Below are 27,595 nucleotides of genomic sequence, written 5' to 3'. Positions count from 1 at the left end.
ATAGAAAGGGTAACATGGCATATATATTGTAATACACTTTGCTTAATTATTTATTAATAAATATTCCTGATCTTTACATATCAATACATGCCACCCTTTGTTTTTTAAAAAAAGTAGGTATGATGATGAGTTTATGCAGGCAAGTCTTTCTAAATAGTTGGATTTTTTTTTTAATTTTTTTTTTAAGATTTTATTTATTTGGCAGAGAGATACAGAGAGAGAGCAAGTAGGCAGAGAGGCAGGCAGAGGGAGAGGGAGAAGCAAGCCCCCCCATGGAACAGGGAGCCCGATGCGGGGCTCGATCCCAGGACCCTGGGACTACGACCCGAGCCGAAGGCAGCCGCCCAAACGACTGAGCCACCCAGGCGCCCTTAGACAGTTGGATTTTAACCAATTTTGCCACCAAAACCATGAGTGAAAACTCAGATTGCCAAATTACAGAACATACAAATTATGTTCTTTTCAAACAGAATTTCTTAAGATTTTTATCATCAAATATATTGAGGAAAGAATGTACAAAATGTTTTGCAGTAGGATCTGCTAATAATATAAACGTCCTTGAAGTCATCATCAAGATTCCTAACTGTGGGCAGTAGGGAGAGTCTCATGTTCTCCTCCCTGGCTCACCTCTGTCCTGCCCCATAGATGACCACTGTCCTGATGCTTTGTTTATCCTCGATACCTTTACCATCTATTATTCACTAAGCAGAGTTCTTTCAGCTTTCTTCCTTCCGCTTTTGAACAGCTAAGTATCAATGGAATTACACTGTAAGGTTTTCCAGTGATTTTTGCCTCCGTATGTTTCTCACATGCGAGCACCTGAGGCTTCTGGCCTGGTCTAGGACCGCGGGCTTCAAACCTCCCACCAAGCTGAGTGGCCCGAGGCTTCGAGATTCTTTAGATACAAATGAGTGGGGTTGGGGGAGCGTGGTGGGCAGACGACTCCCTGCTGGAAGATGGTCAAAGATCAAAATGGACCCAGACTCGTCATTACCCTCGGTGAGGTCACTTTTGTCCGTGTTTGTGAAGAAGGGTCACGGACCTCGGAGAGAACAGGTCGCAGCCCACTGCCCAAGCAAGGTCGGCTCAAAGACGTGACCTCCGGCCTGCTGTCACTCAGGCGGGCGGGGGCGGGGCCGTGCGAACTGTCCAATCAGGGGAGTCGCCGGAACCGTGCGTGCGGGCGACGCGCTGTGGACGGCGGGGACTGTGTGCCGTCGCTGCTGTCCGGCCGAAGCTCGCGTCCCCTCTCGCTGTCCTGAGAGCCTTCGGGAGCTTCCGCCACATCCTCTGTGGCCGTGACGTCCGCCGGCCGCGGCAGTCGTATGGTGGTTCGACCGGCTACCCCAGAAAGCGAGCAATGGTGAGTGTGGGGGGCCCGGGAGTCGGGAAAGGGGGGCGGTGGGACCGGCTGGAACCGGCCGTGGCGGGACCTGGCCTCCCCGCCGTGAACTCTGGGGTCTGCGGACCCGAGGCCGCCGGTGGCGCGGCACGCAGCGCGGGGCCGGGCCGGCTGCCGGGACCGCCGGCGTCCTGTCCCGTCCCTGCGCGGCTGCGTCTCCCTTAGATTGGGCGACGACCACGGGGAGGGTCATCAGGGGACGGTCATGCCTCGGTCTCCCGGGGTCGTGCGCGGGAGGTGCTGTGGTCTGTGGGGTCCCCATCCCTCTCTCCCTGGGGTACCCGCTTTCCCCTCACTTTTCCAAACGTTTGGGGAGTAGGGTCTCAAAGCCGCGACCCTGTGCCCCCTGCCTAGCTCTTCATAGGACTGGCAATAAATGCCTCAATTTCCAGATCTTTCCCTGCATTCTGAAACGCCATCTTTCCTCTCCAGTTCATAACATCATTATTAACTGTTTGTTCTCCATGATGCATTTCAAATTACGCAGTGTTTTACCATTTATCCACAGAGCCATGAATGGCTCTTTTTAAAGATTTATTTTTGTGGATATTTTACATGAGAAGAAAGCAGAGAATAATCACCTGGAACTGTTTTATGAAATCCTTGTGCCTCTCCCCCCAGGATCTTTCCTGGACACTGATGTCCTATCGGAAGTCCTTTGAATGGAGGTTCTTCTTTAAAACTTTCCTGGGTGATCTGTCCTGTCAGCATTGCCCCTCCTTGCATTTGTCACTCTGAAAAGATTTCACTTGAGACTTAGCTTGGGAGATAGTATAAAGTATTTCCAAAAAGGTGAATTTCAGAAAAAAAAAATTGTTACTTTCTATTTGTTAAAATTTGTTCCCTTTTTTCTTCTAAGTGGGTATACTGATATTCTGAGGTATGTTCTTTCAGGTGATTTTAAATGGCATACCAGGGCCTAGACCTGTAACATTAAGTATTACAATACAGTTGTTTACAAATCAATTTCTTTTCTTGGAGATAATTGACATCTTCATTTTCTGATAGTAAAAAGTTGGTTTTCTTGTTGAACTAGTAAAATTCCTTAAAATTTTCTTTCCTCCTTTACACATAAACACTGGGTGTGTGAGATTTTGTGGGATTCTTGAACCACTGGGTTTGTCATTTAAATTAATCAGTGGTGGTCCAAAGCATTGTGACTGGGGAGCAGAGGCCTGAGGCCATTGACTCCCAAGCTAAGGCCAGTTTTGACCTGGCAAAGGCAAAGGGAGTTTTCTTAGTCCTAGATGTTTTTACATGTTTGGGTTTTGCATCCATGATATAGGTGCACTCAGAGTATAATTTGGGTATTGAGAAGCTCTGTGAAAGTCCAGAGTTCTGTCTCCTGGACAAAATGTTTATGAATTTGGGAGTTCATTTTGGGTCACAACCTTAAACTGAATCTGCCTGAGAGTTTCCTCGCGCATAATATTGGAAACCTTGGGGAAGGGAGTTCCTGTAAGCTGCCAGGAGAGAGGGTGTGCGGGGCTCGCAGAGTTCATTCCTGCAGGTGCTCAAGTGTCCGTGCCCGCCCTGGTTCACCAGGGGCTGACCCACTGTGGAGGTGCTATCTCAACTGGGAATGTCTGGAGCCCGGCTTGGGAGTGTGTGTACTTTCTGAATATGGGTTTTCCTTCTTAACTCTGGGTAAGCAGGCTGCTTAGCTGAGCTGATTTGAATGTTTGCATTTCTTTCCTTGGCATTCTTTTTTATCTATTGAATATTCCAGTCCTTTCAGTCTAGTTTCCCTTAGTAGTTTGCAGTTTTATTTGCTGTCTGGGTAAGATTTTTTATTTCTTGGGCTTTGAAGATGTAAGTTGAGAAGAATGTGTGAGGCAAGAAAATCTTGAAACCAAATGGAATTTTTATTCCTTTTAGGCAACAATCGCAAGCTGTGAGATGGGCATATTGAAGTTCTCAGGCACATTTTTCATTTTTATTATTATCTTTTTAATATAAAGATTTTATTTTTCTCTCTTTTTTTTTTAAAGATTTATTTATTTGAGAGAGTGAGAATGAGAGAGAGAGAGAGTACGTGAGAGGGGGGAGGGTTAGGGGGAGAAACAGGCTCCTCGCTGAGCAGGGAGCCTGATGCGGGACTTGATCCCGGGACTCCAGGATCATGACCTGAGCCCAAGGCAGTCGCTTAACCAACTGAGCCACCCAGGCGCCCCTAAAGATTTTATTTTTAGGAAATTTCTACACCCAATGTGGAACTTGAACTTACAACCCCGAGATCAAGAGGCACATGCTCTAGTGACTGAGCCTGCTGGGCGCCCCTCATTTTTCATATATAGAGCAGTTTTTGTATGTGCATGTCTCCAGGGAACTTTTGACATTTGAAAGACTATTTTTTAAGGCAAATGAATTTCTGTTTTAATTGATGTCAGAAAAACTACCCAAGCTTATGTAAATCTTTAAAAGTCCTAGTAGGTTTCAGGGTTTAAATGCAGCCCCCTGGGGCGCCTGGGTGGCTCAGTCATTAAGCGTCTGCCTTCGGCTCAGGTCATGATCCCAGGATCCTGGGATCGAGTCCCGCATCGGGCTCCCTGCTCCGTGGGGAAGCCTGCTTCTCCCTCTCCCACTCCCCCTGCTTGTGTTCCCTCTCTTGCTGTCTGTCTCGCTGTCAAATAAATAAAATATTTAAAAATAAATAAATGCAGCTCCCTAATGCAGTGCAACATGCTCTTCATTCCTGACAATATTCTTAGTGTGAAATATAGCGGAGGGACAAACTATGATGTCCCTTGTCCTTTTAGTTAGTTGAAATTTTTCATTTTTTATGGGTTGCAGTTTTATACCCATTAGTGCTTAAGGAATTAAATCTTAGAATGATTTCCTATGTAGAAAAGTTTAAATTAATTTAAAATTAAATTTAAAGTAACAAAAGTTGAAAACACTATTAAGCAGTAAAATATAGTGTATGTTAAGTTTGTTTCTTTTATATTAATTGCATGCTAAAGATTACAATTCATAAGAAACTAGTAGACTTCAGAAAAAATTTTAAGATATGAAATGACGAGAGTTCAGGTTTTTGTTTTAGAGCATTTTGTTTACAGAAAAACTGATCACAAAGTACAGAGTTCCCACCTGACCCCTTTGCATCCACAGTTTGCAATAGTTTTTTACATCTCCTATTACTGTGTTGTGTTTGTTACAACTGATGGACCAATAGTCATGCACCGAAGTCTACTGTTTATATGGACATAGACATTTAGTGTTATATACAATCAGTGGGTTTTGGCAAAGGTATAATGACATGTGTCCATCATTTCCTTTTTTTAAGATTGATTTATTTTGGAGAGAGAGTGCGTGCGTGTGCGGGGGAGGTGGGGTGAAGGGGAGGGAGAGAGAGAATCTTCAGCAGACTCCGTGCTGAGCATGGAGCACAATGCTGGGCTCCCTCCCGGGACCCTGAGATCACGACCTGAGCCGAAACTAAGAGTTGGATGCTTTACCAACTGTTCCGCCCAGGCACCCCTGTGTTCATCATTTTGACATCATATAGAATAGTCTCTCCTTTTCCTAAAAATATCTTGTGCTCCACCTGTTTAATAATCAACCTTCCCTCCAACACTCCTGTCTTTCACCAAAAGATCTTCTTACTGGTTAATAGTTTTGTCTCTTCCAGAATGTCATATACTTGAAAACAATGTATTTAGCCTTGTCAGAGTGTCTTCTTTTACTTAATATACTTCAAAGTTTCCTCCTTGTCTTTTGATGGCTTTATCCTTTTCTTTTTATCACTAAACAATGTTTATCAGATACATATACCACAGGTTGTTTATTCATTCTACTGTGGAAGGATATTTTGCTAAACTCTTGGCAGTTATGAATAAAACATCCATAAACATTCATTTGCATGTTTCTGTGTGAGTACAAAGTTTCGGTTTATTTGGGTAAATACCAAGTATGATCACTAGATCCTCTGGTAAGAGTATGTTTAGTTTTATAAGAAACTGTCTTCCAAAGTAGGCATACCTTTTTCCATTCCTACCAGCAATGAATGAGGATTCCTGTAGGTTTACATCTGCACTAGTATTTGGTGTTCTGAATGTTTTGAATTGTATCCATTGTAATAAGTGTCTAGTGATACCCATTTATGTTCTATTTATAATTCCCTAATGACATTTGAAGTTAAACTTTTCATATGCTTATTTGCAATCTGTATTATCTTTCGTGATACATGTTCAGATCCTTTGCCCATTTTTAATTGGATTGTTTTAGTTTTAAGAATTCTTTGGACATTTTGGGTGTCCTTTATCAGATAACTGTTCTGCAAAGATTTTATTTATTTATTTGAGTTAGACTGTGAGAGAGAGAGCACAAGCAGGGGGAGCATTAGAGGAAGAGGGAGAAACAGGCTCCTCGCTGAGCAGGGAGCCCAATGCGGGGCTTGATCCCAGGACCCTGGATCATGACCTGAGCTGAAGGCAGATGCTTAACTGACTAAGCCACCCAGGTGCCCGGTGACTGTTCATTTTCTTACCACTCTCTTTTGTAGAACAGGGTTTTTATTTTAATGAAATGAAGCTTCCCATTTTTTTTTTCTTTCATGGATCTTGCTTTTGGTGTTGTATCTTAAAATTCATCAGTTAACCCAGGATCGTGTCCTATGTTATATTTTAGGAGTTTTTAATTTTAGATTTACTATATATTTTTGGTTAAGTTTTGGGAGAGGTGTTAAGGTCAGTGTCTAAATTCATTTCTTGTTTTTTTGGTTTATCTTTTGCTTGTGGATATCCACTCTTTCTAGATAAGACTTTTTCTCAGGGTGCCTAGGTGGCTCAGTCAGTTAAGTGTTCAACTCTTAATTTCGGCTCAGGTCATGGTCTCAGGGTCATGGAATTGATCCCCACATCGGGCTCCACACTCAGCACAGAGCCTGCTTCAGATTATCTTTCTCCCTCTCTCTATGCCCCCACACCCCCGCTCATGCATGCGCTCTTCTCTCAAATAAAATCTTTTTTTAAAAAAGACTTTTTCTCTATGAATTGCCTTTTTGTCCTTTGTCAAAGATCAGTTGACTACATTGTGTGGGTCTATTGGAAAGCAGTTGACTTCTGCATCCTTCAACCTTGCTGTGCTCTTGTTATTAATTTTCAGAGTGCTCTCTGAAATTGTTGGGGAATCCATCAGATATTCTATATAGAAAACCATGTGTTTGTAACTCACAGGTTTATTTTTTGCTTCCCAATCTATATAACTTTTATTTCCTTTTGTTATCTACTGCATTAGCTAGGTCTTCCAGGACAATGAAGAATAGGAGTGACGAGAAGAGACTTCTTTTTTTAAAAATTTTTTATTGTTATGTTAATCACCATACATTGCATCATTAGTTTTTGATGTAGGTTTCCATGGTTCATTGTTTGTGCATAACACCCAGTGCTCCACGCAGAATGTGCCCTCTTTAATACCCATCACCAGGCTAACCCATCCCCCCACCCTCCTCCCCTCTAGAACCCTCAGTTTGTTTTTCAGAGTCCATCATGAGAGGAGACTTCTTACCTTGTTCTTTATCTTACCAGAAAAGCAACTGTCTCTCACCATTAATATGTTAACTACAATTTTCACGTAGATGTTCTTTTTCAGAAATAGGAACAACAACTCTCTATTCCTAGTGTGTTATCATAAGTGTGTGTTGGGTTTTATCAAATGTTGTTTTCATTTTCACCTCCTTTTATTCCTGATATTAGTAATCTCTGTCTTTTCTCCCTTAGATTGACTAGTCATTTACCAATTCCATTAATCATTTCAAAGAACTCCCTTTTGGTTTTCTTTATATTGTCTCTTAATTTCCTGTAATTTTTAATGTCTTTTATAAGTCTTACCATTTTATTTTCCTTATTTTTATTGAGATATAATTGACATGTAACATTAGTTTCAGGTGTACAACATAATGGCTTGGTATTTGTATATATTGTGAAATATTTCCACAGTAAGTCTAGTGAACATCCTTCATTGTACATAGTTACAGTTCCTTTACTTATCGTAGATATTTAAGATCTACTTAGCAACTTTCAAATTCTCAGTATTACAGTATTATGAGCTGTAGTCACAGCTCATAATACTGTTTGATTGCTGTATCCCATGACTTACTTATTTTGAAGAAGTAACATATTTTGAATAAGAGAGTGTTATGCCTCCAAATTCGTTCTTAAGATTGCTTTGACTACTTATTTTATAACTGAAAGTTTGTACCTTTTGACCTCCCTCCCTTCATCCATTTTCCCCACCCTTCACCTCTGGCAACCCCCAATTTATTTTCTGTATGAGTTTGTGTTTTTGTTTTATTTTTATTTATTTTTTTAAGGATTTATTTAGAGAGAATGTGTGTGTGCACAATGGGGAGGGGCAGAGGGAGAGAGAGTCTCAAGCAGACTCTGCCTAAGTGGGGAGCCTGATGTGGGTCTTGATCTCACGACCCTGAGATCATGACCGGAGCTGAAATCAAGAGTGGGATGCTTAACTGACTGTGCCACCGGGCACCCCTGTGTTTTTGTTTTTAGATTCCACATATAAGTGAGATCATACAGTATTTGTTGTTCTCTCTGACTTATTCTACTTAGCATAATGTTCTCAAAGTCTGTCTAGGTGTTAATGGTAAGATTTTGGGATGCCTGGGTGGCTCAGTCAGGTGAGCCCCCAACTCTCAATTTTGGCTCAGGTCGTGAGATTGAGTACTGTGGAGCCTACTTAAGATTCTCTGTCTCCCTCTGCCCCTCCCTGCTCTCTTTCTCTCTCTCAAAAAAAAAAGGGCAATATTTTATTCTTTTTTATGGCTGAATAATATTCTATTAATATTTATCAGTTTGTCCATTGGTGAACACTTGTTCCCGTATCTTGGCTATTGTAAATAATCAGTGAATATAGGCTGCATGTATTTTTTCGAGTTAGTTTTTTTCCGATAAATACCCAGAAGTGGTATTGTTGGATCACATGGTCATTGTAGTTTTGATTTTTTTTAAGGACTCTCCATACTGTGTGCATAGTGGCTGCACCAATTTGCATTCCCAATTACGGTGCACAGAGGTTCCCTACGTCCTTGCCAACACTTGTTGTCTTTTTGAGACTGGCCATTCTGTCAAGTGTGAGGTGATATCTCACTGTGGTTTTGATTTGCATTACCCTGATGATTACCGATGTTGAGCACCTTTTCATACACCTATTGTCCATCTGTATGTGTTCTGTGGATGTCTATTTAGATCCTCTGCCCATTTTATTTTTTAATTGGATTCTTTTTTGGTGTTGAGTTTTATGAGTTCTTTATGTGTTTTGGATTTAACCCCTTGGATATAGCCAGAGATACGATTTGTAAATATTTTCTCCCATTGAATAGGTTGCCTTTTTATTATATTGATGATTTCTTTTGCAGTGCAGAAGCTTTTTAGTTTGATACAGACACCCACTTGTTGATTTTTGCTCTTGTTGCCAGATCTAAAAAGTCACCTTTAAGATTGATGTCAAGGGGCTTACCACCTGTTTTCTTCTAGGCATTTTATGGAGTCATGTCTTACACTAGTCAAGACTTTAATCCATTTTGAATTGATTTTTGTATATGGTGTAAGAAAGTGGTCCAGTTTTCCCAGCACCATTTATTGAAGAGACTGTCCTTCCTCCCATTGTATGTTTCCTTTGTTGTAAATTAATTGACCGTGGAGTGTGGGTTTATTTCTGTATTCTCTGTTCTATTCCACTGATCTATATAGCTGTTTTTATGCCAGTGCCTTACTGTTTTGATTACTATGGCTTTGTAACATATTTTGAATAAGAGTGTTATGCCTCCAGATTTTTTTTTTAAGATTTTATTTATTTGACAGAGAGAGACAGCGAGAGAGGGAACACAAGCAGGGGAAGTGGGAGAGGGAGAAGCAGGCTTCCCACCCAGCAGGGAGCCCGATGTGGGGCTCAATCCCAGGACCCTGGGATCATGACCTGAGCCGAAGGTAGACGCTTAATGACTGAGCCACCCAGGCGCCCCCCCTCCAGATTCGTTCTTAAGATTGCTTGACTATTCAGGGGTGCCTGGGTGGCTCAGTCAGTTGAGCGGCTGCCTTTGGCTCAGGTCATGATCTCGGGGTCCTGGGATTGAGCCCCACGTTGGGCTCCTTGTTCGGCGGGTAGTCTGCTTCTCCCTGTCCTTCTGCTATTTCCCCCACTTGTCTCTAGCTCTCTCTCTCTCTCTCTTTCTGTGTCAAATAAATAAAAATCTTAAAAAAAAAAAAAGATTGCTTGACTACTCAGTCTTTGTGGTTCCATGCAAATTATAGGATTGTTCTGTTTCTGTGGAAATGCCATTGAAATTTTGATAGAGATTCCATTGAATCTGTAAATTGCTTTAGATAGTATGATATTTTAACAGTAGTAATTCTTTCAATCCATTGAGCATAGAATATATTTGCATTTATTTTGTGTCATCTTCAATTTCTTTAATCAGTGTCTTACAGTTTTCAGTATATAGGCCTTTCACCTTTTTTTTTTTTAAAGATTTTATTTATTTATTTGAGAGAGAGAATGAGATAGAGCATGAGAGTGGGGAGGGTCAGAGGGAGAAGCAGACTCACTGCTGAGCAGGGAGCCCGATGCGGGACTCGATCCCGAGACTCCAGGATCATGACCTGAGCCGAAGGCAGTCGCTTAACCAACTGAGCCACCCAGGCGCCCAGGCCTTTCACCTTTTTGATAATTTTATTCCTATTTTGTTTTTGATCCAGTTTTAAGTGGACTATTTTTATCTGTCTATCTGTCAGAGAGAGCACGTGAGCACAAGTAGGGGTGGGGGGAGCAGCAGGCAGAGGGAGAAGGAGGCTCCCTACTGAGCAAGGAGCCTAATGCGGGACTCGATCCCAGGACCCTGGGATCAATGACCTGAGCTGAAGGCAGATGCTTAACTGACTGAGCCACCCAGGTGTCCCCTGGACTATTTTTTAAATTTTATTAAGTTTTTAAATTACTGTATAGTTAACATACCTTTAAAATTTTTTTATTAAGGTGGACTGTTTTCTTAATTTCTCTTTCTGACAGTTCCTTATTAGTGCAAAGAAATGTAACCAAACAGTTTTTTGGTGGAGTCTTCAGAGTTTTCTATATACAGACAGTTCCCAACTTAATGATGGTTCAACTCGAGATTTTTTGACTTTTTGATGGTGCAAAAGCAATATACATTCAGTAGAAAGCATACTCTGAATTTTTATTTTTCCATTCTCAATATGCAGTACAAGATTCTCTTGTGATGCTAGGTGGCAGTCAGCTACACAGTCATGAGGGTAAATGACTGTTACAGTTTTAAAACCCTTCTGTCCCTATACAACCGTTGTTTTTTTACTTTCAGTATAGTATTTAATAAACTACATGAGATATTCAACACTTTGTTAAAAATAGGCCTCGTGGGGCGCCTGGGTGGCTCAGTCAGTTTATTTTGGCTCACGTCATGATCTCAGGGTCATGGGATTGAGCCCTGTGTAGGGCTCCTCGCTCAGCAGGGAGTCTGCTGGAGATTCTCTTGCCACCACCCCCCCCCCCGCCCTTTTAAAAGACTTTTTAAAAACTTTGTGTTAGATGATTATACCCAACCGTAGGCTAATATAAGTGTTCTGAGTACAATTAAGGTAGGTTAGGCTAAACTTGGATTTTCAGTAAGTTAGGTATATTAAGTACATTTTCAGTTTTTAAAAAAGTTTTATTCAGGGGCGCCTGGGTGGCTCAGTCGGTTAAGTGGCTGCCTTCGGCTCAGGTCATGATCCCAGGGTCCTGGGATCGAGCCCCATGTCCGGCTCCCTGCTCAGCAGACAGCCTGCTTCTCCCTCTCCCTCTGCCTGCCACTCTGCCTACTTGTGCTCTCTATCTCTCTGTCAAATAAATAAATAAAATCTTTAAAAAAAAAAAAAAGTTTTATTCATTTGAGAGAGCATGAGCAGGGGCGGGAGGCGGTAGTGGGCGGGAGGCAGAGGGAGCATACTCCCCACTGAGCCAGGAGCTCAATGCGGGGCTTGATCTGAGAACCCTGAGATCATGACCTGAGCTGAAGGCAGATGCTTAACTATCTGAGCCACCCAGGTCCCCCTACAGTTTCAATTTAGAGATATTTCCAGTTTATGATGTATCGGTACATAACACAATCATAAGTTGAGGAAGATCTGTAGAATATCATGTCGTCTACAAATAGACCATTTTACCTCATTTTTTTCTAATCTGGGTGCCATTTTTCTTTTTCTTGCCTAATTGCCCTGGCTAGAACTTCCAGTTTTATGTAGTGGACATCCTTCTCTTGTTCCTGATCTTAGCGGAGAAATTTTCACCTTTTCAGCATTGAGTATGAGGTTATCTGTGGGCTTGTCTTATATGGCCTTTATTATGTTAAGGTACTTTTAATGTATACCCACTTTGTTGAGAGTTTTTATCATAAATGGATGTTGAACTTTGCCATATGTCTTCTCTGCATCTTTTGAGATAATCCTGATTTTTAATCTTCATTTTGTTAATATGGTTTATCACATTGATTTGTAGATACTGAACCATACTTGCATCGTGGAATAAATCCCACTTGATCATGGTATATGATCTTTTTAGTGTGTTGTTGGACTCACTTTGCTAGTATTTTATTGAGGACTTTTCTAGCTTATGTTCATCAGGGATATTGGACTGTAATGTTCTTATGGCAACTTTGTCTGGTTTCAGTATCAGGGTAACACTGGCCTCATAAAATTAGTTTAGAAGTGTTCCCTCCTGTTTTTTAGTAAGAGTTTGAGAAGGATTTGGTATTACTTTTTCTCTGAATATTTGGTGGAGTTTACCAGTGAAGCCATCTGGTCCTGGACTTTTGTTTGTTGGGATGTTTTTGATTACTGGTTGATTCTTTTTACTAGTAATCAGTCTGTTCAGATTTTCAGCTTCTTCATAACTCAGTTTTGATATGTATTTTGTTTCTAAGAGTTTATCCCTGTCTTCTAGGTTGTCCAATTTTTTGGTGTATAATTGTTCATAGTAGTCTCTTATGACCCTTTGTATTTCTCTTGTACCAGTTGTAATGTCTCCTTCATTTCTGATTTTATGAGTCCTCTCTTTTTTTCTTGGTAACTCTAAAGGTTTACCCATTTTATTTATCTTATCAAAAAACTAACTCTTAGTTTCACTGATTTTTTTTCTATTGTCTTTTTAGTTTATATTTTGTTTATTTCCTCTTTGATCTTTGTTATTTCTTTCCTTCTAACTTTGGACTTCCTTTTTTCTTCTCTAGTCCCTTGAGGTATAAAGTTGGGTTTATTTGAGATCTTTCTTGATGTAAGCATTTATTGCTATGAACTTCCTTCTTTGAACTGCTTTTGCTGCATCTCATAAGTTTTGGTATATAGTATTACCATTTTCATTTGTCTCAAGGTATTTTTTTACTTCTCAGTTGATTTTTTTCACATTGGTTGTTTAGTAGCATGTTATTTCATCCACACATATTTGTGAATGGTCCAGTTTTCTCCTTGCAGTTGATTTCTAGGCCTACCATTATGGTTGGAAAAGATGCTTGATACGACTTTAATCTTAAGTTTATTAGGACTTGTTTTGTGGCCTAATATATGATCTGTTGTGGAGAATGTTCTGTGTGTACTTAAGAATGTGTATTTTGTGTATTCTCTTGCTTTTAGATGGAATGTCTGTTAAGTCCATCTGGTTTAATGTGTCATTTAAATTCAGTGTTTCCTTATTGATTTTTTTGTCTGGATGATATATCCATTGATGAAAATAGGATTTTAAAGTCCCCCACTATTATTGTATTGCTGTTTCTCCCTTCAGGTCTGTTCATATTTGCTTTATATATTTAGGTGCTCCTATTTTGAGTATATAAACATTCACAAATATTATACCCTCTTAATGGGATTCACCCATTTATCATTATATAATGACTTCCTTTGTCTCTTATTACAGTCTTTGTCTTAAAGCCTATTTTGTGTCATACAAAATAGCTAGTTTTCTTTTTTCTTTTTTCTTTTTTTTTAAGATTTTATTTGTTTATTTGACAGAGAGATAGCAAGAGCAGGAACACAAGTAGGGGGAGTGGGAGAGGGAGAAGCAGGCTCCCCACTGAGCAGGGAGCCCGATGTGGGGCTCGATCCCAGGACTCTGGGATCATGACCTGAGCCAAAGGCAGACAGACGCTTAACAACTGAGCCACCCAGGCACCCTATTTTGGTTTTCATTTGCATGGAATATGTTTTTCCATCCTGTCACTTTGAATCTGTATGTCACTTTCAATCTGTATGTCTTTACACCTCAGGTCTTTTGTAAGCAGTATAGATTTTTATTATTTTTTTTAAAGATTTTATTTATTTAAGAGAGAGAGCACGTGCAGACATAAGCAGGGGAGAAGGAGAAGCATGCTCCCTGCCAAGTAGGGAGCCCCACGTGGGGCTCGATTCCAGGACTCTGGGATCATGACCTGAGCCAAAGGCAGCCGTTCAACCGACTGAGCCACCTAGTTGCCCCAGCAGTATAGATTTTTAAAAGTCCATTCAGCCACTCTGTGTCTTTTGATTGGAGAATTTAGTTCATTAACATTTTAAAGTAGTGGTAGGTATGTACTAATTGCCATTTTGTTCACTGTTTTCTGGCTGTTTTGTAATTTGCCTTCTTTTGTGATTTGATAATTTTCTGTAGGTTACTACTAGAATAGCTTATATTTATAACAATATACTTTGTTGATAACAATATGAGTGCATTCTAAAAGTCTACATTTTTATCCCCCCCACCCCATTTTATGTTTTTGATATCACAATTTACATCTTTATGTCTTAATTAACAAGTTAGTGGAGTTATTTTCATACTTTTGTTTTTTAACCTCAACTTTCATATGATTAACTCACCACCTTCCTGGGGATGGGTATTAAGAAGGGCACGTACTGCATGGAGCACTGGGTGTTACACGAAAACAATGAATCATGGATCACTTCATCAAAAACTAATGATGTACGGGCTCCCAGCTCCACGGGAAGCCTGCTTCTCCCTCTCCCACTCCTCCTGCTTGTGTTCCCCCTCTCGCTGTGTCTCTCTTTGTCAAATAAATAAAATCTTTAAAAAAAGAAACAAAACTAATGATGTATTGTATGGTGACTAACATAACATAATAAATTAAAAACAAACCAAAAAAAAAACTCACCACCTTTACATTAGTCTGAATTTTACTATATATTTGTCTTTAACAGCAAAATTTGTACTTTCATATTTTCCTGTTACTAATTAGCATCCTTTCATTTCAACTTAAAGAAGTCCCTTTACATGGCTTGCAAGGCTAGTCTACTGGTGATGAACTCCTTTAGCTTTTGCTTCGTTGGGAAACTTCTCCAATTCTGAAAGACAGCTTTACGAGTTGAATTTTCTTCGTTAGCATTTTTTTTTTTTTTTTAAAGATTTTATTTATTTATTTGTCAGAGGGAGAGAACGAGCGAGCACAAGCAGGAGTGGCAGGCAGAGGGAGAAGCAGGCTCCCCACTGAGCAAGGAGACCGATATGAGGCTGGATCCCAGAACCTTGGGATCATGACTTGAGCCGAAGGCGATTGCTTAACCAACTGAGCCACCCAGATTTCCCTAGCAGTTTTTTTTTATTATGTTATGTTAGTCACCATTCATTACATCATTAGTTTTTGATGTAGTGTTCCATGATTCGTTGTTCGCGTATAACACCCAGTGCTCCATTCAGTATGTGCCCTCTTTAATACCCATCACCAGGCTAACCCTTCCCCCCACCCACCTCCCTTCTAAAACCATCAGTTTGTTTCTCAGAGTCCATAGTCTCTTGTGGTTCATCTCCCCCTCTGATTCCACCCCCCTTCATTTTTCCCCTCCTACTATCCTTTTTTTTTTTTTAACATACAATGTATTATTTGTTTCAGAGGTAAAGGTCTGTGATTCATCAGTCTTACACAATTCACAGCACTCACCATAGCACATACCCTCCCCAATGTCCATCACCCAGCCACCCCATCCCTCCCACCCCCCACCACAGTTTTTCCCGAGATTAAGAATTCCTCATATCAGTGAGATCATATGATACTTGTCTTTCTCTGATTGACTTATTTCGCTTAGCATAATACCCTCTAGTTCCATCCACGTGGTTGCAAATGGCAAGATTTCGTGTTTTTTGATGGCCCTAGCAGGTTTTTTTCCCCCCAGCACTTGGGATATATCACACCACTCCTTTCTAGCCTGAAAAGTTTTTGCTGAAAAATCTGATGATCTTATGGGAGTTGTCTTGTACATAAGTTTTTTTTGTTTTCTCTTGCTGGTTTAGGAGCCTCTCCTTGTCTTTAGCTTTGACATTATAATGCTTCTTGGTGTGAGTCTCATTGGGTTCTGGGATTCCTGGATCTTGATGTATGTTTTCTTCTCCAGGTTAGGGACGTTTCCGGCCATTTTTAAAGTTAAGTTTTCTGCTCCTCTCTCCTCTTTGGGAGTTCAGTAATGCAGATGTTGGTCAGCTTGATGTAGTCACATAACTCCCTTAAGCTGTCTTCACTCTTTTTCATTCTTTTTTCTTTTTGCTGTTCTGATTGGGTAAGTTCTGCCCTGTCTTCATTTTTCAATTCAGTTATTCTTCAGTTCTATGATTTCTATTTGGTACTTTGTTTTCTGTTTGTTGAAATTCTCACTTTTTTCATCCATTCTTCTCCTGAGAGAGGTGAGCATTTTTATCACTTATTTTGAACTCTTTATCAGATAAATCACCTGTCTCCTTTTCATTAAGGTCTTTTTCTAAGGTTTTATATTTTGCTTTTTTGGGAATATATTGTTTCTTTGGTTTCCTTGACACTCTTGGGTTTTATGTGTTAGATAAAACAGCCACCTCTCCCAGTTCTGAAGGAATGATCTCATGGAAGAGAGCCCTTTATTGTCTCTCAAACCTTTGTGATTGTCCAAGAAGGCTCTTTTCAGTTGATCCCAGTAATTGAGGCAGTGCCCCCAAGAGGAGGATCTCAGGCAGCACCTAGATTCAGGCTGATTAGAAGGCAGACCCTCAGGCAGCAGCTTTTAAAATTTTCAACATAAACTCTTTCAGGTGAAGACTGGGAGGTGGACATTTCTGCCAGCTTCCTCTGCTCTGAGCCCTGGGTAATAACCAGTTAGGAATGGTTTCTTCCTTGGTACCATCCCATTGAGTACAAGCCCTGCTGGCCACCAAAGGCAGGATATTAAGGGACTCCAGGGCATGTGTACGAGCTCTTATGTTAGAGATTTGTATGGCATGGGGGGCCTGAGGCAGGGCAGAGGAAGCATGTGAAGATGGTGCCCACTTGTTAGAAGATGGAGGAGAGACAGTGAAGTATCCCTCAAACTGAGAAGGCACTTTGAGACCAAAAACAAAACAGGCCACTTCATACAGTTTACAGTTCTATTCAGGCTAACTTATTGGTAGGAGAGTTGGGCAGAGGATGGTCCACGGCAGCCGCATAGTTATTCTCCACAAGTCCAGGCCCCAGTCCACAGATTTTCTAGAGGAAGGGGACACACAGGAGGACACTGCAGTGAGGTCAGAGAGCGTGCACGCACCTAATGGACAGCTGGCCTTTCATCGGATCTTGTGGCACCACCTGTGATTGATGGAAGGCCAAACAAGCCTCCCCTCATTCCAGCCGTGGTGGGCATTCCTGACGTATGTGTATCGACCTCCGAGGGGCCAGGAACAGGAAGCCCCAGGCGACGTCACTGAGCGAACCTGGACAGGGTCGGAGGCCAGTATTGTCAGCACTCAGGCACCGCTGTCCCCCCAACCCCACCCCGGGTCTCCGGAGATGATATAGGCTGGGTCCTCCGTGCCTGTTTAATTAGCAGCTCACCCCTCAGAGGACAGCTATGAAGATAAACTAATAGGTCCTCGACAGAGACTGGGTGCCTCGGTCTGTTGCCTCTTTGTTGTGCCCTGGGAATGGTGGTGGCCGGTTAAGAACTCCTTCTCCATTTGTTACAGTCTTGTGGGACCCACGGGTGTGAGCTCCACTGACCACCAGAGCCAAGCAATCTAGAGGTGTTTCCTGGGCAGCAAAAATTTTCTGCAAAAATCAGGAGTGTCAGGCAAGGGCACGTGCTCCTGGGAGATCCTGGAGAGCTGGAGTGAGGCAGAGGGGGAGCACACACATTGTCTGTTTTTGAAGAACATTTCAGTGAGCCCTTAGATGTATGTTTAATTAGATGCCTGCCTTTCAAGCTGACACTTTAAGATTAGCAAGCAAGCCTCGTTTTTGTTGTTGTTTTTTAAATAGAGCAAGGCGGGGCAGAAGGAAAGGGAGAAAGAGAATCATAAGCAGGTTCCATGTCCATCTCATGACTTGAGCTGAAATCAAGAGTCAGACGCTTAACCGAATGAGCCCCCCTGGCACTCCTCAAGCAAGCCACTTCCACGGAAAGCCTGGCTGCTTTTCAGTCAGCTGCCTCTATGCTGGGTCCTGGGCTGGGTGAGTCTGCACATGTGAGCCTTTTAATAACTGTTTCAGTTGGTGTAGCCCTCTTGGTCCCATGGATGCAGGCTCTGTTGTCTTTCAAAGGTAGATGTTTGGGGGCTCATCTTCAAGTTCAGGTCTTAAGGGTAGGGGTACTAGAAGTGGGGTTCAGAACCTTCACTCCTCAGGGAGAAGCTTGGGATTTTGTGTTCCCTCCTGACTGTGGGTTGCTGCACCAGTGGTGGGGTTTATGGCAAGATTGTGTCTCAGCATCTCCAACCAGCTTTTATGTGGTTGGTTTGCTCATTCATCCAGTGTGTAGGAGCCGCTTAGCTAGTTTTTGGGGTTTGGGTTTTTCCAAGGAAATTATTCCATATGTAGATTTAGATGCAGTGTATCTGTGGGAGAAAGTAAGTCCAGGATCGTTCTATGTCACCACCATGACCTGGACTGTTTTATTCTGCTGAAGGTTTAATTTGTTCTTTATTGTTTCCTCAAGTAGTTGCTTACGTTATTGTCGATCTTTTTTTTTTTCCTTTGGTTTATTTGTTCAATGGTACAAATTTCCTTCTAGGTTCCTACAGTTGCTCCACCAGAAAACTTTTGATAAATTCTATTTTTATATCGTTCAAAATAATGATATCTTTAGACTTTTTTGATCCCGATATTTAGAAGTTTTTTATCTCCATGTCTTTGGGGTTTTCCAACTGCTTTCCTGTTATTGATTTCTAGATTAATGCTGCTGTTTCCTGAGAACATGTTTTGTACATTTTCTGTTCTTTCAAATTTAAGGTGTTTTATATCCCAGAAGGCGGTTTGTCTTGGTGAATGTTGCATGTGAACTTGAGAAGAATGTGTATTTGCTGTTGATGACATATTCCATGGATTTCCTGATTTTCTTCCTGCTGAAACTCTTATGTTACTGATATGGGGGTGTTGATGGGTCCAACTTTATGAGTTTTTGCCTAACATATTTTGCTACTCTGTTATTAATGCACATACACAGAAAGGATTGTTTTATTTTCTTGGAGATTTGATCCCTTTACTATTACATGATTCCCTCTTTATCTGATATTTCCTTGCTTTGAAGTAGGCTTTGTCTGAAATTAATATACTCTGCCAGCTTTCTTTTGATTACTGTTGGCATGGTATATCTTTCTCCATCCTTTTAAGTTTATTTGTGTCTATATTTAGTTCTTTTTAATGTGCTGTTATAGTGTGTCTTTCAATTGTAGGGTTTAGGCCATTGATGTTTAAAGTGGTTATTGATAATGTTGATTAATATCTACCGTACTTTTTACTCTTTTTTTGTTGTCCTTGTTTGTCTTCTGCCATTTTTCTGCCGGCTTTAGCTTTAATTGAGCATTTTATCTCTTCTCAGCATATCAATTATAGTTTTTTGACTTTGTTTTGCTGAGTTTACCTTATGTCAGCATATTCCTAATTTCTCCCTGTCCCTTGTAACATTGTCATTCATTTCACTTATCCAAAAGCTATTACTGAATACAAAAGTGATATGTCAGATTTGTTAGTAAAAGAAAAGGTGTTTTACCTTCATTAATTTCTTTCCTAATGCTCTTTCTTACTTACCTCCCGATGAATTTCTTTTCGTGTTTCTTGAAAAACAGGTGTACTCATGTCAAATTCCTCAATGTTTGCTTCAGAAAGTCTTTATTTCTTCCTCATTTTTGAAAAATAATTTTAACACAGAATTGTAGGATGGTGCTTTTTTCCTTTCAGCACTTTTAAGTGTTTTGCTCCAGTCTCTTGCTGAAATGGTTTCAGAAAGAAGTCCAATTTAATTCTTACCTCTGTTTCAGTGTAACTGAGGTTTGTTTTTCCCCGCTCTGGCTTCTTTCACTATAATCTCTTTGTTTTCGATTTTTCTCCAGTTTGAATAGGATGTGCTTGAATTTGCATTTTTGGTTGTTTGGGGTTTTTTCCCCTTCGTATTTTGTGCTCTCTTAGCTACCCGGATCTGCAGTTTGCGATCTCGAATGGTAGGAAGATGCAGTGATTATTGCTTCACTTACTTTTTCTGTCTTTATTTTCCATCAGTTATTCCCATTGTATTTTACCCTTGTCATTATACCAGAGTTCTTGGATATTGTGTTCTATTTTTGTTTGCTTAGGCCCCAGCGAAACACTCTTCTGAGGACAGGCCTTGTTAAGAATAGAATATTCTGGGCATATTTCAAAATAGCTTCTTTTCTGTCTCCAATTTTGAAGACAGTGGTTTGCCCTGTGTCCTCAAGTCTCTGATGGGTCAAAGAAGAGTTGTTTAAGCTTTTTTGCTTTTTCCTTGTGAGGGAGAGACTGCTTCTCAGTTCATTATATGACCCCCCCCCCCCAAAAAAAACCCCAAGTCTCTGACTCCCGATGTTTCATGTTTGACTGCTCACAGCTTTGAAGCTCAGCCCTCCTTTTTCCTCCTTGGTCCAGTTCTGTCCAAGGCAGTAAGAAAGCCTAGTGCTTCCTGCTTTGGTAGTGGCAAGAGGATCAGTTCATACAAGCGCCTGCCCTTGTGTGTGAACCTTTAGTCCACTCACAACCTCCGGGGGAAAAAGGTCTGCATGCTTTTCCCTGCTTTTTCGTCATTTCAGGCCTGCTTGAGAGGCCTGCCTTCCTCCCCAGAGACCTCAGTTATGGAGTAAAGTCTCTTATATCCTGTGGGTAGCATGTGGCGTCCTCAACTAAGGGACTCCTGTACTCAGGTTTGGCTGTTGTGCTTTTGTACGGCACAGAGCTCCTAAGTGAGAGAAAATGAGAGGGCTCCCTCTAGAGCGCTGGTCAGGAAAGTTCCTCCTGAAGTTGGAGAATGGCGATTTTATGTTCTTTTGGAGGAAAGCACTGCTGAATCCTTTATGTAGTTAATAATCATGAACAGATTCACCATCAAACCACTGTGGATGTCAGGGAACTCCCTCGCAACCTGCACTTTTTAACCTGTTCGTCAGGGTTAGCATGGGCCAGAGGGCACTATTACAGTTGGACCAAAAAGAGTTCCTCTAGCACCTTTTCATTTCAGTATGTGTCCTAAAAAGTGAGCAGCAGTCCTGAGGCTCATGTGGATAGGGTTTTTGTGGAGATCTCTGAGCCCTAACTTCTGAGTAACTTCCTGGCTCCATGAAATGGGACAGAGAGAGAATGGAAAAACTGAGTGCAGTAAGAACTACACAAGTGAAAAGTACTACTTCACAAGAATATTTTCATTTATCCAGCTACATCTGGCTACTTCTAACGGCCTTCAGGCCGATAATGGCAAGCTGATCCTTGTTACAAGTTGCATTTCCACAGGCCTCCTGGACTCTCATGTTTGGTGATGGGACTAGAAGAAAAAGCTTCCAGTTCTTCATTGTGTTTTATTCATTAAAACCTCATGCAGATTTGACCCCGTACATCATGGAGTGCTGAGTTAAATGGTAGGTAAGAAGGAAGGAGATGAGAGCGTTTTTCTCAAAAGGAATTAGTGTGCTTAAAATAATACTTGTTTCATTTGTATAGTATTTCTCTCATTTCTCCAAGGTGCTCTAGACCCTGCCATTAGAGAACAGTAACATTTAAAGTGATCACAGTAAAGATGAATAAATAATTTGCATGTGTTCATGATGCTGTTAAATTTATGAGGAAGTGTGAACAGAAAGTAAGTTTCTCATGACCAAGACATAAATGTTTGGAGACCACAGAATCATACATAACCTTCCTATAATTGAGTATAAATCCCCAGTGCTGTCAGACTCATGTATGCTACTGTAAACATATTTGGGATGTTTTAGGACTCAGTGACCTTTGAGGATGTGGCTGTGAACTTCAGCTTGGAAGAGTGGGCTTTACTGGATTCTTCGCAGAAGAAACTTTACAGAGATGTGATGCGGGAAACCTTCAGAAACCTGGCCGCAATAGGTAAAGATGATGACATTCTTACTGAACTTTGGCAATTAGAGAACAAGTATTTCTTGCCCATCAGTCTTGTTCTGACATGTGGGAAAATAGTACATTAGTAAGCTAAGCTCATCATAGACCTAAAATCTAGTAATTTTTCTATAATTTCTAATAACGGAATATTTTCTCCATCTGCATTTTAGAGAAAAAATGGAAAGATCATGACACCGAATATAGGTACAATACCCAGGGGAGAAGACTAAGGTGAGTCACACAATGTAGCAGTGTCCCACATGAGAATCTTATGTCGTGAATTTTTAAAAACCAAATTATTCAAGGGTGCTGGGTGGCTCAGTCAGTTAACGTCTGCCTTCAGGTTAGGTCATGATCCCGGGGTCCTGGGATCAAGTCCCACATTGGGCTTCTTGCTCAGCGGGAGCCTGCTTCTCCCTCTCCCTGCCACTCCCCCAGCCTGTTCTCTCTCTCTCTGTCAAGTGGATAAACAAAATTGTTAAATAAATAAAACCCAAGTTATTCAAATTTATCCTTAAATTTTTTTCACTGAAAATATTTACTTAAGTATGACATAGGTGTTGAGTGTTTGCAAAACTGTTCACTTGGAAAGAGCATAAAGAAACCCCATATGGAAAAAGAAAATAAAGAAACCCCATATGGAAAAAGAAAAAAAACCCCATATGTTGAGACACCTGGGTGGCTCAGTTGGTTGTGTGTCTGCCTTTGGCTCAGGTCATGATCTCAGGGTCCTGGGATCCAGCCCCACATCAGGCTCCTTGCTTAGCGGGGAGTCTGTTTCTGCCTGCCACTCCCCCTGCTTGTGCTCCCTCTCTCTTTCTGATGGATGGATGGATGGATAGGTAGATAAAAACAACAAAAAAGAAACCCTGTATGTTAATAATCTTTGCTTACATAATAGCTATGGTCAAGTCCTTATTTACAGAGCATTCAGTATATTAACTTTCCAAACGATTCAGAAAGGGTAGGAAACCTTCATTTTGCTGTAAGTTATAAAAATGTAATTCTGATACCCTACTAATATGAATTACTAAGAAATCATTAATAAAATACTTCCCATTTTTTTACAGACGTCATATGGCAGAAAAACGTGAAAGCAAAGAGGGTCGTCAGTGTGGAGAAACCATCACTCAGACTCCAGATCTTAATCTGAACAAGAAAACGCCTTCTGGAGTAAAACCACCTGAAAAGCATCAGTGTGGAGAAACCATCACCCAGACTCCAGATCTTAACCTGAACAAGACGACGTCTTCTGGAGTAAAACCATGTGAATGTAGCGTGTGTGGAAAAGTCTTTGTGCGTCATTCATCCCTTAATAGGCACATCAGATCTCACACTGGACATAAGCCATATGAGTATCACGAATATGAAGAGAAGCCATATAAGTGTAAAGAATGTGGGAAAGCCTTCAGCTACCGCAAGTCTGTTCACAGACATGAAAGGACTCACACTGGAGAAAAACCCTATGAATGTCAGGAGTGTGGGAAAGCTTTCACGTGGCTCACAACTTTCCGAAGACACATGATCACTCACACAGGAGATGGACCTTACAAATGTCAGGAATGTGGGAAAGCTTTTAGTTGTTCTACTTCGTTGCGAACACATGAAAGGACTCACACTGGAGAGAAACCCTATCAGTGTAAACAGTGTGGGAAATCCCTCCGGTCGCCTCTGGGTTTGCGAATACATGAAAGAAATCACACTGGAGAGAAACCCTATGAATGTAAGCAGTGTGGTAAAGCCCTCAGTTGTCCCAGTTCCTTTCGAAGACATGAAAGGACTCACACTGCAGAGAAACAGTATGAATGTAAACAGTGTGAGAAAACCTTCAGTTCTCCTCTAGGTTTGCGAATACATGAAAGAATTCACACAGGAGAGAAACCTTATGAATGTAAGGAATGTGGGAAAGCCTTCATTTCTCTGTCAAGCATTCGAACACACATGATCACACACACTGGAGATGGACCTTATAAATGTAAGGAATGTGGGAAAGCCTTCATTTGTCCCAGTTCCTTTCGATCACATGAAAGGACTCACACTGGAGAGAAGCCCTATGAATGTAAACAGTGTGGTAAAACCTTCAGTTGGCCCAGTTCCTTTCGAATACATGAAAGAACTCACACTGGAGAGAAACCTTACGAATGTAAGGAATGTGGCAAAACTTTCATTTATCGCACAACCTTTCAGGGACACATGAGAAAGCACACTGGAGAGAAACCCTATAAATGTAAAGAATGTGGAAAAGCCTTCATTTCTCCCTCAAGTGTTCGAACACACATGATAATGCACACTGGAGATGGACCTTATAAATGTAAGGAATGTGGGAAAGCCTTCAATTTTCCCAGTTCATTTCGAATACATGAAAGAACTCACACGGGAGAGAAGCCCTATGAATGTAAACAATGTGGTAGAGCCTTTAGTTGTTACACATCCTTTCGAACACATGAAAAAACTCACACTGGAGAAAAACCCTATGAGTGTAAAGAATGTGGAAAAGCCTTTATTTATCGCACTACCTTTCGAGGACACGTGAGAATGCACACTGGAGAGAAACCATACAAATGTAAAGAATGTGGAAAAGCCTTTAGTCGTCCCAATTCATTTCGAAGGCATGAGAGATCTCATACTGAATAGAAACCTCTTGAATGTAAGCAGTGTGGGAAAAACATCAATTGACCTTCATCCTTACATGTGAAAACCCCCCCTGGAAAGAAATCCAACAAATATAAGAAAGCCTGATACAGGGTGCCTGGGTGGCTCAGTTGGTTGGGCGACTGCCTTCGGCTCGGGTCATGATCCTGGAGTCCCTGGGTCGAGTCCCGCATCGGGCTCCCTGCTCGGCAGGGAGTCTGCTTCTCCCTTGACCCTCCTCCCTCTCATGTGCTCTCTCTCTCTCTCAAATAAATAAATAAAGTCTTAAAAAAAAAAAAAAAAAAAAAGAAAGCCTGATACAAATTAATCCATGTATAATGTTCCAGAAAACTAACATGAAAGAATCATTATAAAAGTTATAAATATATTATCAGTGCCTCATTCTTAAAGTGGATCTCTGGACTGTGGATATTTACTACTTTCAAAAATGAACACTGAGGTGAGATAATTCTGTAAGTACTCTTATTACTGTTGTTTAAAGATTAATAGATATTTGTTTTCTCAAATCAGTTGATAACATTTTTCTCTTTCCATTTTGGAGTTTGCTTGATCCATGGGTGAATTGAAATGGTTTCTAAATGTGCAAGTATATTTAATTTTTATATAATGTTTTAATTGAATTATCGATAAATGTTTTGGTATTTTCTTACTGGCCTCCTGTGTCAGCTACTGGATATCCGTTACCCATCATACACTCCATCTTTCTTGGGAGAAAACCAATTCTTTTTTGGCCAGAAGAGCCTTAATTCCATTTTCCTTGCTAATAAAAAGATGGCATAAATTTGTAAATATGCAGTTTATTATGAAGTATCGTCTGATCAGTTATTTCCATCTTTTGGCCTTTGCCATTCCTTCTGGCTGAGATTTGAATAATCAATTTTGCATTAAGACAGACCAGTCATTGGATAATAAAATGTAGAATTGGAGATGGCACTCCTAAATTATGTTTTGTCACCTGGGTAATGTGACATTTTCTAGAATCTGTTTCCTTTATGATTCTATACCTGTAGCCTCACTTGTGTAAGATTTGAAAGGCAGGAGTACAGGAGGCATCAGGTCTCAGAGCCACTAGACAGAGCTGTACAGGAGCTTTGAGGATCCCTGCTTGCAGCCTATTTTCCTGATCTCTTGCCCTGCTAGTCAAGAGTGTCCTCAAAACCACAATTAACTGCTCGACTTCATTTCTCAGAGGCGTAGGTTTCCACATATACCTTCACAAGTTCGGCATCAAAGATCCATCACAGTTTGGATTTTCCTGCCAGCCCTCATGTGTCCACCAGGCAACTAATCTGAACTTTCATGGTTGGGAGTACTCTCTGTTGCCCAGACTCTCCTCTGTATTGCATTCATTTAAGGTCTAATTTGTGTAGTCAATACCTTGTTTTGGTAATACTGCTAGTGACCATGTACTCCTGATTCCACTGTGAGCGCTACAGTGACCAGAAGAACACCGTGGACTTTGTTCCTCCACTGCAGCTACTGCTCTGGCCCTGTCCTTCTCTAGGACAGCTGGCCCCTCCCTCCTGTCAGGCAGGTTTGCTCAGCTGTGTGTAATTCCTTGGTATGTTTTCAAGTATGGTTGATTGTATGTGATTAAAAGCAATGCATTTGTCAAACAAAATATTCTGTAGTCATTTCTTAAAACATTTTATTAACTGGGGCTCCTGGGTGGCTCAGTCGTTAAGCATCTGCCTTTGGCTCAGGTCATGATCTCAGGGTCCTGGGATCGAGCCCTGCGTCGGGCGCCCTGCTCAGTGGGGAGGCTGCTTCTCCGCCCACTCCCCTATTCATGCTCTTGAGCTTGATCTTGCTCTCAAATAAAACTTAAAACATTTAATTTGTATGTTAACATATATTGAGTCTCTCATTTCCTGAGAGCATATATTAAAATATCCCATTGTAATTATGAATTTTCAAATCAACTTTGTAATGTTGTCAAGTTAAGCATACCTTCCCAGTATTACCTCATGCTGTATACGTGCTGAGGTGCTTTTCATTCTTTTATAGGTACAGTCTTCTTTGTCATGAAACTTCTCATTTGGTCAGTGTCCTCTCGCTAGACAAACCCACTACGTTCACATCAGCAGTCAGCAGGGGTGTGATGAACTATAGTAACAAGAATGACTGCAGGAGTGCCTCGGTGGCTCAATTGGTTGAGCATCGGACTCTCAGTTTCAGCTCAAGTCTTGACCTCAGGGTTGTGAGTTTGAGCCCCATGTTGGGCTCCAAGCTGGGCATGGAGCCTACTTTAAAAAAAGGACCACAAACCCTAAATGACTGGATTTATTAGTAAGAGTGTTTCCAAGGACTTAAGTGATTTGGGTTTTTGTTAGGTGATTTCATTACTATTCAGTAACGGCAAGAAGGTTCTGGATGTATTGGATGCTTTGTGGAGGTAGACAATTCTACCATTGTCTTTACCTTCTAGAAAATGATTATGATTCCCCAGTGTAGTGGGGCTAAGCCTGTAAGAAGCTCCAGTCAGTCATATTAAGAAGAGAACTTTGGTTATTTTTGTGACTTAGAATGGTCTCTTCTCCATTTTGAGAGACATGGTTACAAAATACCCTTCTTTTTGTCTTGATCCATCATGATCACCAAATTGCTTTGTCTGATGGAAGTGTTCAGTATTTTTCTCTTCAGCACTGTAAGATTTGGCAGGGCCAGTCCCCTAGAAGAGCTGTTGCCTTTCCTACTCATTATCTAAACACCAATATATTTCCTACAGTGAACTGATGGACACTATTTACCTCCGAGAACCTCAGTGAAAATATGTAATTTCACTTCTTAGGAAACTATGTTTAATATCTCCTTTATGATGTCACCAAGCCTGTAAGTTTAGGTAAATTATGAGAGAACAAAACCTAGCGGGGGGGCGGGGAGAACAGGACTACTGTTCCAATCATGCCTTTCTTACTCGGAGACTATTTTTTTTTAAAGATTTTATTTATTTGACAGAAACAGTGAGAGAGGGAACACAAGCAGGGGGAATGGGAGAGGGAAAAGCAGGCTTCCCCTGGAGCAGGGAGCCCGATGCGGGGCCCGATCCCAGGACCCTGGGATCATGACCTGAGCCACCCAGGCGCCCCTCAGAGACTACTCTTGATGCTAATCTTTGAACATGCCTCATCTGTCAGACACTGTGTACTCAAAACATACCTTGTGTAGCAAAAATAATAAAATCAGTGTAGGATTTCAATATAGAG

The 27,595-nt window shown here is 41.1% G+C and overlaps 1 protein-coding gene across 1 annotated transcript; it reads left to right on the top strand.

Annotated features, from left to right (window-relative positions):
* Positions 1–1,025: 1,025 nt before the first annotated feature.
* On the top strand, positions 1,026–26,183 carry LOC113918273 (zinc finger protein 709-like). Its single transcript, XM_035723753.1, has 5 exons — positions 1,026–1,363; positions 21,120–21,244; positions 21,599–21,725; positions 21,908–21,968; positions 22,808–26,183. Exons 2-5 carry the CDS (start codon positions 21,242–21,244, stop codon positions 24,369–24,371), a joined length of 1,755 nt encoding a protein of 584 aa, XP_035579646.1. The 5' UTR covers positions 1,026–1,363; positions 21,120–21,241; the 3' UTR covers positions 24,372–26,183.
* The last annotated feature ends 1,412 nt before the right edge of the window (positions 26,184–27,595 follow it).

Source organism: Zalophus californianus, chromosome 1 (genome assembly GCF_009762305.2).
Source record: "Zalophus californianus isolate mZalCal1 chromosome 1, mZalCal1.pri.v2, whole genome shotgun sequence".
Lineage (NCBI taxonomy): Eukaryota > Metazoa > Chordata > Mammalia > Carnivora > Otariidae > Zalophus > Zalophus californianus.
Note: the sequence above shows the minus strand (reverse complement) of the source record. Positions and strands in the feature narration are given on the sequence as shown.